Source organism: Moschus berezovskii, chromosome 24 (assembly GCF_049115385.1).
Source record: "Moschus berezovskii isolate FMDL1 chromosome 24, NW_MosBer_1.0, whole genome shotgun sequence".
In the NCBI taxonomy this organism is placed as follows: Eukaryota; Metazoa; Chordata; class Mammalia; order Artiodactyla; family Moschidae; genus Moschus; species Moschus berezovskii.
Window position 1 is genome coordinate 48799406 of NC_142483.1, and position 18676 is coordinate 48818081.

Genomic DNA, 18676 nt, shown 5'->3' on the forward strand with positions numbered 1-18676 from the left:
GTTAATCAGCTATATCCCAATACAAAATAAAGTTTAATAAAAATTAAAAAGTGAGAGGGAAACTTCCCTGTTGAAACTGGCTTCCTGTCACTGCCTCACTTGAAGTTTTTCTTTTTTCCACTTTTCTGATCAAAAGGGCAGGTGTCATTTACAGCCTGGAGGCCCTGTGAATGTGTGTCCAGGGTACAGGTTTTTAAAAGTCGCTGCTACCCAAAACAGCCACAAGGGGGCAGGATTTCCTCATAGCCTCAGCTGGTAACTCTAGAGACCTTAGTAAGTCATGTTCCTAGGCAGAAAGGAAATACCCAAAACCTTGTGTCTCATTATTACTATTTCCTTACTTTAAGTGGAGTTGCCACTTTATGGTGTTGGCTGTATATGTACGCCATCTTGTCCATTTACACGTTATCACTGCCTCTTCAGGTTCCCTCCCCAGTGGTTGAGAGTTGAGTCAAGTTCCCTATGGTACACAGGTTCTTATTATCAACTTCATATATATTCAGTGTCTTTGTTCAGTTGCTAAATTATGTCCAATTCTTTGCACCCCACGGACTGTAGCATGTCAGGCTTGTGTATATTAATCCTGAACTCCTGATTTACCCTATGGTAACCAAGTTTGTGTTTCTGTGAGCTCTCCTTGGTGAACTAGTTCATTACTACCACTGTTCAGATCCTACTTGCACCTTTCAATACTGATCTGTTTGTTTACTGTGATCCTCTCTAGGTCCATCCAGGGTGCTGCCAACGGCATTACTTCATTCTGAGTAATACTCCACTGTATGTAGGTACCTTTTCTTGCCATTCTTCTGTCCACAGATATTGTGGCTACTCCCCTCTTTTGGCTTATGTAAATACAATGTTGCACTGAAGGGCAGGACACGTCTCTTCAATCTGTTTTCTCTGTAGACACCCAGGACTGGGATAAACTGAAGCCTCTGCAGTGTTACACACAGCAGATGTTACCAGTTTACATTCCCACCAGCAGCATATTAGCATTCTGTCCACACATCCTAGTGCGTGTGTGCATGCGTCTTTTGATAAGAGGGTGCCAGGCTCCCCTTGTGGCTCAGCTGGTAAAATCCACCTGCAATGTAGGAGCCCTGGGTTTGATCCCTGGGTTGGGAAGATTTCTGGGGAAGGGAAAGGCTGCCCACTCCAGTATTCTGGCCTGGAGAATTCCACGGACTGTATAGTCCACGGGGTTGCAAAGAGTTACACATGACTTTCACTTTTCACTTTAAGAGGGTGTTAGGGACGGTTACTAAATAATGCCATGATATACCAACTTAGCTTCCCAGGTGGCACTAATGCTAAAGAATCCACCTGCCAATACAGGAAATACCAAGGACAGGTTCAATTTCTGTGTCAGAAAGATCCCCTGGAGGAAGGCATGGCAATCCACCAGTACTCTTGCCTGCAAAATCCTACGGCCAGAGGAGCCTGGAGGGCTACTGTTCATGGGGTTACAAAGTTGGACATAACTGAGCACGCACAAAGTCTGCTGACCAGTGTACAGTTCCTGATAGACGGTGTGGTTACCAAAATCTTTATGGTACGTTTGTAAAACCCCTTTAATCCTACCCAACCTTTTTCTGTCTGCTGTAGGTGTCTAGATTTACCTGAAGTTGCTTTTTCTCACAGGACTTTGCTGAGAAACTGATGCCTCAGACATTAATTATATCTAACAGTTTCTCAGCTTACACCCAGCTCACAATCCAGGCACCTGTTAGTATGGAAGGGTGAACAGACACTGTGCCCACAGCTTCCTTCTGGCATGACTTATTTCTATTTACCTTGGTTCTTTAAAGAAAGCTAGTGTCCTAACTCTTGGATAAGAGCTACTGTGTTCTGGCTGTCACTGTTGACAGCAAACAGCCAGTCCTTTTTCTCCTTGCTGATGTTCTAGAACACTGTGTGTTTGGCTGTTTCCATGAGTCAGCGGTGAGGATAGGTTTTAAATTCATTATACTTGGTATACACTGGAATTCCTCAATTTGTGATTTATAAGAAATTAAGAAAATTCTCAAGCCTTTCTCTTTGATGCTGACTTTCCTCCTCCATGTATTAATTCCAACTAGATGTTTGTGTATATTTTAACTGCTCTTTCCCAAGTTCTGTCCCTCTATTTCTTCACGTGTCTTTCCAGTTCAATTTTCTCTCCAACAGTCTTTTTCTTCTGCCCCTTTGTGTTATAGTAAGCTATAATTTATTTCTAAATTGCAAAAGCAGCAATTATTACAATATTAACCTTTAGACATTGTTTCAAAAACTATTTACAAAACTAATACAAAGAAACAATTTTTCCAAAGATTTTGAAACAAGAATCACAGCAGCTTGTGAGGCCCTTGTGCAGAATCCTTGGGTTGGCATTAGGTATTGCTAGAAAGAGGCAGAGATCACGGTGCTGAGGTGGCAGCAGAGGACTCCAGTGGGGACATGGTGGCAACACTTCAGCAGTGTGGGAGCTATCTGCACTGGTGGGGACTGTATGGACATGGGGCAGAAGTGCGCCTCAGGCCATTGTCCGTCACTGAGGGCAGATGCGGGCACAGGGTGGGATGCCCATCTCTCTGGTTTCACGCTGTCTCTCCTGGCCCCTGATCCATTTTCAGAAGCAGAGAACTGCTGGACGGTGGATGTGTTTACTTCACACAGCCTGTGCTCCATGGGACGCCATGGCCTCTGATAAAGGGTCCAAAGTCCCCAGAAGAACTTTCCCAGATCAACTTGGTGAGATTCCTCCCCTGAGAGTTTTCTCCCAAGTGAGTCTCTGCCTCCTATAGCCCGACACTGGCGTTTTAGACAAACCTTCATGTTTCCACCCTCACTTCTGATACAATAAAGAATGGTATGCTAGATTTGTTAAGGTAATTCAGCAATTGAGGCAGAACAGGGTAATTCTCAGGTTATTCCTAAGCGAAGCCCACTGAACTCAGCACAGGTAGGTGTCCAGAAGGTTCTCCATTAGTAAATGAGCTCGATGTTTTGGTAAGTGGCACTACGGCCATGGCGTTTCTGACCATCTGTGTTACTTAAATTAGGGATCTAATATTGTGAAAGACTGTAATTTAAAATATCCCAAGAAGGTAGGAATATATTTACCAAAGATATACAAACTTCTTTGAAAAATATAATACTGAAAAATTTAATGCTGTGAAGCAGTTCTGTGCTCAGTTATAGTCAATGCAATCCCATTTGGCTATATGATGCAACTGCACTAGGTTAAAATGTATATGATAATGTAGAAGACTCAGTAGTTAATAACCTATACCGCAGGGAAGAGGGCTGTCCTACCCGGTGCCATAGTGGAGAAACCCTAGTCCAGAGGACGGACAGTGGGGCGCCGGCCTTAGCAGACACAGAAAAGCAGTGGGAAGAGGCCAGAGGAGATCCTGCATTTTTGAGGCAGCAGTTTTGAGCTGTCAAGAAAGGACAGCACTTTCTATAGAAAGTGCTGAAGACTGTAGCTATGTTTTCAGAGGACTTCTATTGGTGATTGTGAACCTACAGTGAGCAAATTTCTGTGCACCAGGATCTGTAAAAAATGTTCAGAGCAGCTCTGCTGGTAACAGCTGAAACATGGAAACAAGCAAGCCGCAGCAAATATGATTCCATTTATACGCTGCTCAAAACAAACTGAAGAATTTTGATTGATTACTTTACCTTTTTCAGAGGATGGCAGGAGCAGAGCTCATGACTTTAGGAACCAGCAGTGAGAATACAGACTTTCCCAATCTTGGCACCTTCTACTTGGTAACCTGTTCAACTGGCTTCAGAGGCTTTAGCTTGACCTTTATTCTCCAAGAATACACAGGTATGTCTATTAGATCAACCACATGCATGACACATTTTACTATTTAAAACTATTTTAAAATTATACACTAAGGAACGACAGTCAGGATCAGCTGCTCTGAATCACAGCCCCATGAATACTATCCTCTGCTGAGGACACCTGGGCCCAGAAACATTTCTTGCCCCCAGAGCCACACACGAGGCTGAGCAAGGCTTTCATACCAGGTGGGTCTGTCCCATAGACTGAAATAAATGAACAAAATTTTTAGAAACAGTTTATTTTCCATCGACCCAATCTCCATCTGGAAGCCTGTGGCAGTCCTGCAAGTGTGTGGAAGAACAGCTTACGACCACTCGGTGGTGGTTCCTACCCATTCCGTGGCCTGAGCGGTGGGAGCTGCAGACCAGTCTTCAGTGGAAGGCTGAGCACTCCAGTCTTCTGTTGAGAAAATATAAGAGGTCGTCAGTCACATGCCCAGACTACTTTTGTAATCCCCCCCACCAATCTGCTTGTATTCCTACAGATACGTTAGACTGAGAAGAGCAGTTCCAAACCACCAGCCGGATGCCCTTGGGTCTCGATACGTACCAGTGGGGAACTGCTGAATGGGCACGGAAGGCACCTGCACACCTTCGGACCAGTCTGCCACCTCAGGCTGAGCAGCAGTGAACTCTGGAGCTGGAGCGGTCCATTCACCCTGAAATTCCTCCTTGGTCACAGCCTTCTCAGCTGCTGCCTGCTCTTCCTTTTCAATCTAGTTTAGAAAAATATTTTGTAGTTTACATGCAATGACAGATTAGTTTCCATCCTTGGCAGTAAAAAGTATCCAGTATGTACTTATGTGAGTGACAACAAGCCTCTGTGGACCAAGCTCACCTCTTCAGGATCTCTGTAGAAGTAGAGGTCCGGCATGACCTCCCACGGGTGTTCTCGGGAGATGGTGCCACGCATGCGCAGAACTTCCCGGGCGAGCATCCACCACATCAGACCCACCGAGTGTGCTCCCTGCAAGAGCGCCAGGTTAAAGGACACTTGGCACACCCCAAACAATAAGCACCCCCCACTCCACCTAACCTGTTCCCTCATCATCTAGGTCCTGTGGTACCATGTGAGCAGACATGTCTGTTAGTTTGAAAGTGTTTATAGTACAGCAGAAACTAACACAACGCTTAAAATTGTACTCCAATTATAACAAAAATGAAAGTTTATGCCAAGATTATTCTCTATCTCTGGTTCTTAATCCTGTCTGCCACTGGAATCATGGGGTTTAAGACTCCACTCTACACAACAATAAGTGGTCAGTGCCTGAATACTGGCAGAAAACAAAACCTCTGCCCTGTCCTTATGTGCAACCAGGTTTGAGATTACGACAAACGACCAATTTGAACCACAGGTAACCCACCTTTTTAGGATCTCAGAGCAGGATACATGAACTGAGAAAACAGAAAAGTCAAGTACTGCCTGAAGAGTTAGGGATACTGAAGAGAGAGAAAAAAAAGGCTATTTTTTAAATGTTTTCACCTCTCCTTAAATAAGCTCTCATTCCTTAAAAACCATACTTTGTAGCAAGTATTACTATCCAACCCCACTCATTGGGCCAGAGACCCTTGTGGTGTTAGCGAAAAACTTGCCACTCATGTCGCACACTACCTACACTTGTGAGTTCATCGGCCGGTGGCCTCAACTCCAAGCTCTAACAATGTGCAGGGGAAGGTCTGTGACTGGGGCGCTTATCGGCCAGCGCTGGTTTAGTCATAAATCGTTACCTTGTTGTTGCATGGGATGGCAATGTCCACGTAGCGCAGAGGAGAGTCCGTGTTACACAGAGCGATGGTTGGCAGGTTAACGTACGAGGCTTCTGTGAGCGGCTGGTGGTCAGCCCTGGGGTCGGTAACCACCAGAAGCCTTGGCTCCCTGAACGCGGCCTGGATCTGGTTGGTGAAGGTTCCCGGAGTGAAGCGGCCAGCGATGGGAGTGGCTCCAGTGGCAGCAGCAAACTTCAGCACAGCTCGCTGAAGAAGCAACGGAAAGAGTTAGCAAGTGTCCCAGAGCAGTGCCATAGCAGCCCTGCAGTGATAAATGGACCGCCACCAAGTTCTGTAATGCCACCAAGCAGGTTACCTAGCAGGAAACTCCCCCAAACCCTTTCTCAAAACATCTAGTAGTTAATTGTTCTAAGAAAGTGTTAGTCACACAGTTGTGCCTGACTCTTTGCGACCCTTTGACTATAGCCTGCTAGGCTCCTCTGTCTGTGGGATTCTCCAGGTAAGAATACCTAGTAGGTTGCCATCCCCTTCTCCCCAGGGATCTGCCTGACCCAGGGATCAACCCCGGGTCTCCGTCTTCCACTTACTGCCTGGCAACAAAAAATTAAAACCAAAAGAAAAACTCGCTAAGCATGGCCCCACACCCAGGTCCTCTGCTGGGGATGCTCTTCCCTCAGGTTATCTGATGCTCACTACATCCTCGCTTCTGCAGGTTCCACAGCAAACCAGCCTGGTTCAAGTACCACTTATGAGTAATAGGCTAGTCACTCCTCTAAGTCCAAATTTCCTCATACGACTAAAAAAAATGACACAAAATGAAAACACACCATGGAGAATCTGACCACCAGAGCACTTCTGTAATCTAAGCAGTAAATTTTCTCTGACAGAAGCACAGCCTGGTCACTGAGCTCATTCTACAGTAGTAATTAAAACCATTAACCATGTGTCTCACCAAAGAATTCCAGTGCTTAAGCCAGCCACAAGGGGAATAAATCCCCAGTTAAAACACCTCTTGCGAGGAGGCCTAATCAGGACAACTGAATAAAATGAGGACTGAGAAGAACTCAGCCCCTCCCACAACTACAATAAAAATATACTGTTGTATATGAAGAAGTGTACATTTGTGTGTATAACAGAACACCTGAAAGAGCTCCACAGAACAGGGTTGGAGGCGGCAAAAAAGAAGTGGGGCGGACTCACAGTAGTCCTCCTGGGAGGCAGCTGAAAAAGAGGAAAGGTTTCCTGTTACCCTGAACATTCCCTCACTGGCAGGGATAGTAACTGGAACAAAAAAGGGAGGTTCAGAAGCTCAGCACAAAGATGAGTGGTTTGTGGCAGGCAGGACAGAGCCCCGCAGACGGTCTGTGCTGCCGCCCCGCACACTGCAGCCCGAGACGTGCGTCCACTAGTCCAGGTGAGGGCTGAGTGCTGCAATTAGAGGAGATGCCAGGCAAGACGGGGTGGGAGGGTGGGCAAAACCCACTCAAGGGGACGGGAGCAGTCCTGCTGCAGATGGGAGTGTTCGTGGAAAAGGTGGGCCTGCCTGAGAAGGGAAGTGCTGCTGTTCCGTGGCATGAGAGGCGAAGTCGCCAGGGCAGCCTCTGCCTTTACTCACTAGCTCCAGCTGCAACCCTGGCCTCCCTGAACCCAGAGGCAGACACCACCGGGTTGCCACAAAACTTGGGGGGACTGAAACTACAGCCGAGGCCTAGGATCAAAGCCACAGTTTGGGATTAACATATATACACTAATATATTTAAAACTGATGGGAAACGAGACCTACCATACCACACAGTGAGTTTCCCACGCCATACAGTAGGTCTCGTTGCCCATCAGTTTTATATATATCTGTGTGTATCTGTTAATCCCGGGAAACAGATCTGAAGATGGTGACACACACCTAACTGGACACAACCCTGTACACCTACAACAAGCACAGTTGTAAATCAACTTTATTCCAACAAAAGATAAAACTCGAAAACTTCCCTGGTCAAGGGACTGGATCCCACATGCTACATCTAAGATGCCCCATGGTGCAACAAGGGTCAAAGACCCTGGAGACTGCAAATGAGAACCAGGGCAATGCAACCAAAGGAACACATAAGCATTAAAACAAAACAAAAACTTAGGAAATAAAAAACAAGCTGTAATGTGAAAGGAGATTTGGAGTGTTTCTTCTGACACTTCCACAAAATCCTGCCACCATGTGGCCATTTTGGGCCAACAGCAACCTGGAAACCAGGCCTCTGGGCACTTGGTATTCACAGGTCCTGCAGGGCTGTAAATGACACCTGTCATCAGGAAATGTCTGGGGTGAGTAATTGGGGGGAAAAAAGCAGAGTCTCAGGATGCCAATTTCAACAGAGTTTAATCTCCCTCACGCTGTGTTTAAAAGAAACACATGAAAAGAGGCTCAATACTGCTAACTTGTAGAGACATGCAAATCAAAGCTACACTGAGAAATCAGTTAGCACCCGTCAGAATGGCCACCTACAAACAATAAATGCTGGACAGAGTGTGGATTAAAGTTGGTGGGATTGTAAACCGAGGGTTCCTTAGTAAAGCAGACACAGAGCTTCCCTGAGACCCTGCCACGCCACTCCTGGAGTTCACTGAAGTGCTATTTACACAAGCCGAAAGAGGGAAAGAGCCAAAGTGCCACCCACAGCAGAAAAGTAAAGGAGAAAGAAATGGTAGCCAGGGACAATGGAATATTTATTACTCAGCCAGAAATAAGAATTTAATAAATGCCACTGGCAGCAAGCCTGGATGAACCTAGTGAGGATCACACTAAATGAACGAGTCAGACACAAAAGGCCAACATCATCTTGTTACTGAATCACAAGCCTGTTTTCCCGACGCCAAGTGAGACCAATCATACTAATCATTAGTTTCGAACAAAGGTTTATTACAGGTTCATACAAGGAGATGGATGGCGCATGCCCTCAATTCAGTTCAGTGGCTCAGTGAAAGCTTTCAGCAAAAGGTGAGGGAAGGGTGTGGTTAGTTGTTGCAAACTTGTTGGTGTCAGATCCTTTGTTTTTGAGGTCTGGTCATGGTCAGGTAACAACGTTCCTGTAAATCTCTACCAAATGAATGTCATTCTTTGTCTTGACAAGAAAGGGCAAGGTCCCAGTCCTGGCTAAGAGTGTCAAATCTCAGTTGGCAGCTCCTTCATGGCCAGGTCTCCACATCCTGCCCAGCTGTCATCCCCAAGGGAGCCAGGCACCCAATGCAACTGGCCCTCAGTCTCCTCAGGTCACACAAAAGCTGAGGGAGGTCTAGGTCCCACAGACTGCAACCCAGGCAGGTGGCTGCTGCCATTAGGTCACAGAAACAGGGATGAGGGAGAGGTTCACCTCTGCCTCAAGGCCAGGGCCAAAGCTAGTGGAGGGCCTCAGTGAAGGCTCTGGAGCCCTGCAGGATCTAGTCCAGTCTGTCTCCTGGTCCCTCCCACTCACTTGCTGTCCCAAGGCTGGGTGAGTCGGAGGGGCTCCATGAGAAGGCCTGAATCTGCCTCATTCCTCATGGTCCACACACTACTGACCCTTGGCTGAATCGATTCCTTAATGGCCCCCATTGACAGCTGCTTGTGGGCGGGACCCACTGAGGTACCCACCAACGGCTGAGTAAGACCTGTTGCTTAGTAACCAGGATGTGGAGTAATGAGGCACGGCAATGGTTGCCTGCTAAGGGCTGTGCTCATCCTGCTGTTACAACGACTTATAGGTGGAACCACAAAGTTGATAGCATGAGTTTACCAGGGACAAACTCCCTCACAGAATTAAAAGCCAAACTTATGCTTACCATCAGGAAAAAGGATAAATCAGGAGTTTGGGATTAACAGATTCACACTAATACAACCCTGCAACAAACACTGCATTGCAAATCAACTTGATTCCATGGTTCAAGACGGCAGAGTAGAAGGACGTGGGCTCATCCCCTCCTGCAAGAGCACCAGTCACAACTAGCTCTTGAGGAACCAGCAACAGGAAATGCTGGAAAATACCAAAAAGATCCCCACATCCAAAGACAAAGAAGCCGCAGCGAGATGGTAGATGGTAGGAGGGGCACAATCACGATAAGACCAAATCCCACACCAGCTGGGTGGGTGACTCAGACTAGAGAACAATAATACCAAAGAAGTTTTCCCACTGTTGTCAAGGTTCTGAATCTCACATCAGACTTCCCAGCCTGGGTATCCAACAAAGGGACTGGCAATCCCCAGGGAATCTGACCTTGCAGACCAGTGAGATTTGATTACAGGACCTCCACAGGACTGGGGGAAGAGACTCCAGTCTTGGAGGGCAGAAACAAAACCTTGTGCGCAATAAGACTCGGGAAAGGTGTAGTGACCCCGCGGGAGACTGAACCAGAACTCCCTGCTCATGTTGGATGGCCTCCTGTGGAGGTGCGGATCCACAGAGGCTCCCCACAGGGATGCGGGCGCCAGTCAGGAAGGTCCTTCCTTGACAAAAAGCCTCTCGGAGGCCGCCACTAACCTGACCACTGAGCCTGCAACCCAAGGCTGGGTGTTCTCAGGCCAAAAACTACAAGTGAGGGAGCACCCATCAGCAGATAACTGGATTAAAACTTTACTGACCAAGGCCCTGCCACCAGAGCAAGACCTAGTCTTTCCCACCACCAGTCCTTTCCATCAGGAAGTTTACAGAAGTCACAGCCTCCTCCATCAGAGTGCAGACTGAGAAGCAAGAAGCACAGGCCCACAGCGACTAAAACAAAACCACATTACAGAGAGTTAGTCAGCATGAAAAAGCAGAAAGTTATGTCACAGATGAAGAGACCACAAAACACCCCAGAAAAACAAGTAAATGAAGTGGAGACGGCCAACTTTTCAGAAATTCAAAATGACAGTGAAGATGATACAGGATCTTGGAAAAAGAATAGAAGCAAAGATTTAAAAGTTGGAAGAACTGTTTACCAAAGACCTGAAACAAACAAACAGACAAATACACTGGAAAGACTCAATAGCAGAAGAGGCAAAAGAACGGGTAAATGACCTGACGACAGAACGGTGGAAATCACTGCTGCAGAACAGAATGCAGGGGAAAAAAGACTGAAAAGAAAGGAAGACAGCCTAAGTGCCCTATGGGCCAACATCAAACACACCAACGTTCCCACTACAGGGGTCCCAGAAGAAGAAAGGACCTGAGAAAATATCTGAAGAGATAATAGCTGAAAACTTCCCTAAAATGGGAAAGGAAATAGTCAAGTCCAGGAAGCAGAGAGAATCCCATGTAGGATAAACCCAAGGAGGAACACGCCAAAACACATAGTAATCAAACTGACAAAAAAACACAGATTAGATATTAAAATCAACAAGGGAAAACAACAAATAACGTGGCAAGGGAACTACCATCAGGCTACCACCTGATTTCTCAATGGAAACTACAAGCCAGCAGGGAATGGCATGATATATTTGAAGTGATGAAAGGGAAGAACCTACAGCCAAGAATACACTACTCAGCAAGACTCTCCTTCAGATTTGATAGAGAAATCAAAAGCCTTCCAGACAAACAAAAAGTTAGAGAATTCAGCACCACTAAAGCAGCTTTACAACAAATGCTAAAGGTCTCCAGACAGGAAACACAAGAGAAGGAAAGACCTACAGAAAATAAACCTGAAACAATTAAAACGGTAATAGGATCATACATTACCTGAAATGTAAATGGATTAAATGCACCAAAAGACAGACCGGCTGGGTGGGTAAAAATACGTGCATGAATGCACTTCTACTTACCACATCACTCTGCTTGCCCCCCCAAACTGTAATTATTTTATAGTTAATCATATTCCCATTATGGCTTATAACTGTAATTATCTTTTATTTTCTGATTGTGAAAACTGATAAATATCTTTCACTACTGCGATTATGTAACTATTATCCACTTAATACCATTGTATCATGACTGGTCAACAGAAAAGTAACAGAATTCTGTCCACCAAAACTACCATTTAATAGAAAAACATGTAATCACTTCTTAATGCAAGAAGCAACAAAGGCTTACTGTATAGCACAGGGAACTAAAGTCAGTATCTTGTAATAACCTATTATGGTAAACAATTTGAAAAATAATGTGTATATGAATAACTGAAACACAAAAAGAATTCTACTTTTTGAAACTTGGTAATGTTTATCTTTTAGCCAGTTTTTCCAAATGTTCTATGGACATCTAATAGCAACATGTAAGATGTTCTATGGACATCTAATAGCAACATGTAAGATACAAAATTTTAAGATATAAAATTACTATAATTCAATATCAATCTAATTATTAATGACATTCAAGATGCTTCAATTTTTGTTTTTTTCTGCACTTGATAAAATGTTCTCAGAGAAACAGTAATATGTCTCACTATATGATTACTTTCTTCACTTTTGCTGTTTCTTTGTTGTTAGGCATCTAATGGTTTCTGATGTCTATCTTCTTTGTGAATAGCACCTCTTATCACTGATCATCTTTCATTTTAAAAGTACAGTAAAAAAATTAAAATAAAAAAGTTATTAAGAAAAACTATTCCAATAAAGAATAAAAATTACATTAGAAAAAAATAAAGACATAAAGCTCTGGGTGCTCATTCTAGCAACTACCACTTTCATTTTCAACCCAGGAACAGGAGTTGCCTGAGTAGAAATCCTGTCACCTTGTGGTGGTATTGGGCAATAGTAACCCACAAACCAGGGCCTTGGGCACTCAATAGTCACAGTGCCTGCAGGGCTGTAAATGACAGGTGTCATCAGGAAATGCCTGGGGTAATTAATAGCCGGGAGGTGGAATCATCAGATGTCAGTCTCAGAATGACAGTTTTGATGGGTGAATCTCCCTGACATTGTATTTAGAAGCAGCACACGGAAAGAGGCTCAAAATGCTCATTTCTAGAAACGTGCAATTCAAAAGTACACGGAGGAATCAGTCCAAAAAACCTTTTAGTCACTCAGTTGTGTCCAATTCTTTGGGACCCCATCGACTGTAGCCCACCAGGCTCTGTTGTCCATAGAATTCTCCAGGCAAGAATACTGGAGTAGGGTGCATACCCTTCTTCAGATCTTCCCAACCCAGGAATCTCCTGCACTGCAGGCAGATTCTTTACCATCTGAGCCACTAGGGAAGCCCAAGGAATCAAGACAGCACCAATCAGAATAATGTAAAAACAGAGCTACCCACTCTTGGGTGTCTACCAGTAAGAAACCAGAATTCACGAAGACACAGGGAGCCCGAAGTTCACTGCAGTGCTGCCATATACATACACGAAACCCAAAGGTCACCACAGTGCTGCTATTTATACAAGTCCAAAGAGGCAAGCAGCCCATATGGCCATCCACACAAGAACCGGTAAAGAAAAAAATGGTAGCTAGGGACAATGGAATGTTACACAGCCAGAAAAGGAGAATTTAATAAATGCCATTGGCAGCAAGCAGGGATGAAACTATTGAGGATCATACTGACTAAACTGAGTCAGAGACTCAAAAGGCCATTATACGACTTATAGGTGGAATCACACTAACGCCCTATTTACCAGGGAGAAACTCACTCGAAGTACAAGACAAACATATGCTATCACGGGGTAAGAACGAGGAGTCTGCACACACCAATTACATATTAAATTCATCATCATCAACCTCCTGTATAGCACAGGAGCTCTACTCAACGCTCTTATCCCCTATATGGGAAGAGAACTGCAGAGGCAAGCATACATGCTAAGTGGACAAGATGGACACCCAACACCAAAGTGTAAATCCACTCGACTCCAATTAAAACAAAAGACAAGCTTTTGAGTGTTTCTTCTGGCATCTTTCACTTTTAACTTTCAATCCAGGAATGGGAGTTACAGTAAGGCTCTGGTTGCCTGAGTAAACAAACTTGAGCAGAGAAATCCTGCCACCTTGTGGCCGTTTCCGCAATAGCAACTTTCAAACCATGGCCTTGGGCACTAAGCCTTCAAGAGCCTGCAGGGCTGTAAATACACACCTGCTATCAGTTAATGTCTGAGGTGGGTCATTGAAAAGAAACTCAGTAAAGGCAGAATTTCAGCTTGCCAATACCAACTGGTAAATTTCCCTCATACTGAGGAACTGGTTCTCACTATTTAATATGGCCATCATCAAAATGTGTACAAACAACGCTGGACGGGGTGTGGAGAAAAGATTGCATGGGATCCATGGGAATGTAGTGGTGTCCTAGAGCAAGTTTCAAAAAATGAAGGGAAAAAAAGACAATGTTTATTAAGCTATTTTTATTCACTTATCTGGCAAATAATTCTTACTCTTGCTGATATGAGAATGTGGTGGGATCCTATTGACAGAAGCCCTTCCTGAAAAACTGGCATTTAATTCTAACTAAATACTCAATATTTCATTTTTTTAAAAAGAAATGAAACCTGAATGTAATTAAATTTGGGGTGCACTGTGTCTTCCTTGGTGTGCGTGGGCTTTCTCTTTTTGTGGTGGTCGCCTGCTGTAGAGCAGAGACCCTAGAGGGTGGGGACTTCAGTACTTGGTGGTGAGTGGGCTTACTACCTTGGGGCATGTGGAATCTTCCAGAACCAGGGATTGAAGCCATGTCCCCTGCATTACCAGGCAGATTCTTACCACTGGACCACCAGGAAAGTCCAACATTTCATTTAAAACCTTCAAAGCTCACTGCTGAAAATGGCAGTGAGTCACTTTCTTTAATTTTGGGAATTCCTCTAACTCAGTCCAGTTTCAAATGTTTTTTGAATAAATTCTGGGGTTTGTTACTGTTTTCTATACATCCCCAAACACCTGTAGGCTTTGTAGCAAAAACCAAGCATATTGTTCCACAAACCTGGCCAGTATTCCTGGAGGATATGACACTGACATCAGCCGGGTTTTCAATGGCAACAATGGCCCGAGCTGCCAACAGAAGCTTCTCCCAGGTTCTCTTCAGATTGATGATGTAGATGCCTAGGTGAGGACACAAGGTTTTCTTAGGAGCTAACCAGGTTTTGTAAGGTAATATTCTTCTAAAAACATGAAGTCATGTGGCAGCGAGTACTATCAAACTCCAGTCATAGAGGCAAGCTCTACTGGTGTTAGCGAAAATCCTGCCATTGATATAGCACACTTCCGACACTCAGCAGTTCATTGGCCAAGACTGGCCTCCACTCTGAGCTTTAATAATGTGCAAAATGCATCTTTTCATTTATCCTCCTGTGTTAACCCGATCTCAGGCCTTTCATGCAGAATCCAAGCAGCTCTTATTTGTGGCCTACCATTATTTTCCTCTTGTCATCTACCATGTCAAATTTATCACGAACTCCCTTAAACCTTGCCACTCACAGGTGTAAAATCCTCCAGTGGTTCTATCTCAGCTGAACAACTTAATGCATTCCAGTCTCATCAAAAGCTACCTTTTCTGACCCATAAATGAAAACCAAAATGCTGGTTCCCAATTCAGAAATCAGCTTTACAAACCCGTATTGGTAGCTACAAATTATAAGGCACTCTGGGTGATAAATTATTAGGAACTAAGCTATGGTAAAGCGTCCGCCGACAATGTGGGAGACCCAGATTCGATCCCTGGGTTGGGAAGATCTTCTGGAGAAGAAAATGGCAACCCACTGCAGTACTCTTGCCTGGAAAATCCCATGGACGGAGAAGCATGGTAGGCTACAGTCAGTCCATGGGGTCGCAGTCGGACACGACTGAGGGACTTCACTTCAAGCTATTAAACTTTCTCCTTACCTTTCAGTTCAGTCCCTCAGTCGTGTCCGACTCTCCTTACCTTTACATTGTGCTTATTCAAGGCCCAACCCACGACATATAACTTACCAGTTTCCACTCTTCCACTGGAGTTCAGAATTTTTCCTTTAAAAACAATCAGAGCACTTAATACTTTCAAAGCTTCTTACCAATCTAAAGATCTATTTTCATCAGTTACTTAGTGAGAGCCCTCTAAGGCTCAAATTTCACAAAGCACTCCAACTCAGTACCACCTGTCAGAACAGTAGTGTCAAAATTTGTTCTTATAGCTGGAATGACCAAGCAAAGAACACTAATAAAACAATGACTGACCATCACTTTTCCTCTTGTAGATGTACTGTTCCATTTGGAAGTCAAGGTTGGTGCCACCTAAGTGGGTTCCTGCTGCAAGGAATTTGAGGACATCCTCCTCCTTCATTTGCAGGACATCAAGGGCTCCGGACATTGTGAAAGCTTCCCTTTAAGTTACGATGGGAATCTGAAAAACAATAGTTAAAAAAAGTCCTTGAAGCTCCAGGGATTCAAGCGGGATGGTACATCTACTCTTGGGAGTCAGGTGACTTAATGTTTAAATCCTAACCATAGACCACACCTCGTACAGTGTCAGGCAGTGGGGTCAGTCTAGTGGATAGGACAGAACATTAACAGATCTATGCAACACCTTGGAAAATCAAATCCTGCTAAAAGAGTGGTGTGGAGACAGACAAAACACCCAGTAGCTAAATGGAAGCAGTGAATTGAGACTTTTTAATAATCAAGGTACAGAGGAGTTAGATGTGAAAGAGCAGCCATGTTTGCAGATTGAAGGTGGTACCTTCGGCATTACTTCTGAGATTACTAGTTTTCCTTAAAATGAGAAAAACAAGGCCAGCTCAAGGACAATCTCCTCAAACGCAGACATCAAGCAACTCCCACCCCCCTTTTCTGCACTTAATGTGACCATGAAGTGTTAAGTATGGCGCTTACAACACGAACATAAATTAGATTTTGAATAAAGCTCATCACACCTGAATAGGAAACCCTGCCCACAAATCCACAGGGCCTGGCCGAGCATACTAGCTGCAGGTGACTGCTCTTTACCACTCTAGAAGGGCGCTCGTAGAGGAAAATGGCTCCTAGAGCGCATGTGCGGTGCCTTCCGGAACCAGGTGCAATCAAGATACCATCCAATTTCAACAAAGTGTACTTCGTCCCTAATCAAGAAACCTCCCATAGAAATCACCCATTAGAGAAAGCAAAGTGAAATGGGCTGTGTGTGTGTCTGAAAAGCCCTCGGTGAGCTCCTCGACGGCTTTCTTCCCCGAGTGTACATTCGCGTCTGTTCGTTAATAAAGTGCTTTCTCTCTACACCTCAGTGTGTTTTGACTTTTCTGCATTCCTTGTCCAAGTTACTTTGAACTAAGAGAACAGAAACGTGACGTTTGATCTTTCCGGTAACAAAAACCTCGTCAAGAATCTTAACTCCTGAACACCACGAACAAGGAAAAGACCAACTCAAGTAAATGGAGAAAACTGGAGCATAAGCCTCGGGATTTACAACCGAGCGTCGGGATCTGAGTCAAAACTAGCGCGCAGCGCAGGGTGGTCTCTGCACCCCCGGCCACCCGCACCCCGGCCCGGGGCCTCCGCGGCGGGAACGCAACCTCTGCCGGCTCCCGAGGCCTGTGGGAACGGCCCGGCCTGACCCCGGCCACGGCCACATGTAGGTCGTCAGTCTGAGGGCAGAGCGCCTAGTCAGAGACTAACGCACTCTGTCTGCGGGCTTTCACCCCAGGTCCTCCCCACACCTCGTTTGAACAGGAAGCTAGTCCTCACGACCCTCGGAGGCACCGGCACCCCCAAAAGAAACTCACTCAGAACAACGCCGTTTGGAACCCTCTCTGGGTAGCGCCGAAAGGACGGGTGGGCGGAAATGACGTCCTTATATAGTCCACATCCAGCCAATAACAACGGAAGCTCAGCGGAAGCGCGATGAAGGCGGGCACCCTAGGGGCGGGCCTTCCTCCGGAAGACGGGCTACGGCGCTGGCGCGCACGCTGGCGAGTGGCGGAAGTTGGAGGGTTGATTGCCGCCCTCAGGTTTCGAAGAGGGGTGCGGTCCTGAAGGGCCAGCGAGGGCCTGGCGCTCTCACACCATTTCGTACCTATGCGCTTGGGGTCCTTATTTAAACTGCATTTTTCTTTCGTGGGAAAGCACTGAACAAATCTGTGTTGGATGAACAAAAGCTGGAGAAGATACTTGGCGGTTTTTGGAGAAAAAGTTCAGTTCAGTCGCTAGTTAGCAGTGTCTAATTTAGATTTTTAAAGAGTTCTGTTAATGGTAAGTTTCCCGTTAAAAAATAAAATGACTACACGGATGGAATGCATGAGAATTTTTTTCTTAGAAAAAAAAATTGCGGTAGCTATTATTAGTTAATATATATCCCGCCCAATACCAGGCAGCCGTTAAAAATAATTAAAATACATTCTATGGTTCAAAAAGAAGTTACAGGATGAGGGCGATCATTTTGAAAACATGAGGCCCTAGGTATTAAACGACTGTAAAGAAATAACCAGTAGCCAGATTGTTAATTCGGAGAAGGCAATGGCAAGCCACTCCAGTACTATTGCCTAGAAAATCCCATGGATGGAGGAGCCTGGTAGGCTGCAGTCCGTGGGGTCGCTAAGGGTCGGACACGACTGAGCGACTTCACTTTCACTTTTCACTTTCCACTTTCACACATTGGAGAAGGAAATGGCAACCCACTCCAGTGTTCTTGCCTGGAGAATCCCAGGGACGTGGGAGCCTGGTGGGCTTCCGTCTATGGGGTCACACAGAGTCGGACACGACTGAAGTGACTTAGCAGCAGCAGCAGCAGATTGTTAATTATACAGTAGGTTTGAAGTCTGGTTGCACTTAGAATCGCTTGGAGAGGTTTTAAACATATGCCCAACGCTAAACCAAAAGAATTTAGATAATTTTAAGGTGTACCCAGGATGGGAACTACGGGTATACAAGTGGAGAACTGGGTAGGTTCCTAGCCTCTTGAGTATTTTTTGAAATTTTCTTTGAGGAACACAGGTTTTTACATGGAAACAAACACTGCATTTAAATAAAGAGCTGACATACAAGCAAAGGAATAAACTTAATCGTGGCTTTAAGCATCCTTAGAAACTGGTGCAAGTCTCTGTAGACAAAAAGGGGGAAAACTTGAAAGGCTGACTTTTAGGGCTAGTTTTCAATCACTGCAGGACTTTCCTGGAGGGTGTTCTAGGACATTCCCACACTATCTCAGCAGCTCCCTCCCCAGTGCACCGTAGAATCTCCAAAATGCTTCCATTTTAACAACTGGGAAATTGTGCTGTAATTATATTTAGGTTTTGTTTCTACACA

General features: G+C 45.1%; 1 protein-coding gene and 2 non-coding genes across 3 annotated transcripts; all 3 read right to left on the reverse strand.

Annotated features, from left to right (window-relative positions):
* Positions 1-4054: 4054 nt before the first annotated feature.
* Positions 4055-17236, reverse strand: RPSA (ribosomal protein SA). The gene is made up of 7 exons (XM_055414588.2): positions 17158-17236; positions 15617-15782; positions 14388-14506; positions 5560-5805; positions 4670-4798; positions 4382-4547; positions 4055-4231 (listed from the first exon to the last, which is right to left on the reverse strand). The coding sequence occupies exons 2-7, from the start codon at positions 15747-15749 to the stop codon at positions 4137-4139; spliced, it is 888 nt and encodes a 295-aa protein (XP_055270563.1). The 5' UTR covers positions 15750-15782; positions 17158-17236; the 3' UTR covers positions 4055-4136.
* Positions 5352-5501, reverse strand: LOC129548243 (small nucleolar RNA SNORA62/SNORA6 family). The gene has a single exon (XR_008684319.2). It is a non-coding gene; the product is annotated as a small nucleolar RNA SNORA62/SNORA6 family (small nucleolar RNA).
* LOC129548242 (small nucleolar RNA SNORA62/SNORA6 family) lies at positions 14580-14730 on the reverse strand. The gene has a single exon (XR_008684318.2). It is a non-coding gene; the product is annotated as a small nucleolar RNA SNORA62/SNORA6 family (small nucleolar RNA).
* Positions 17237-18676: the final 1440 nt, after the last annotated feature.

Excerpts from the sequence above, each read along its gene's own strand:
- RPSA (XM_055414588.2), bottom strand. The coding sequence starts at position 15,749 with ATGTCCGGAGCCCTTGATGTCCTGCAAATGAAGGAGGAGGATGTCCTC. Across the intron at positions 4,799-5,559 it reads CCATCCCATGCAACAACAAG|GGAGCACACTCGGTGGGTCT; the intron begins GTAACGATTTAT and ends GCGCTCTTGCAG. Across the intron at positions 4,232-4,381 it reads CATTCAGCAGTTCCCCACTG|AAGACTGGAGTGCTCAGCCT; the intron begins GTACGTATCGAG and ends TTTTCTCAACAG.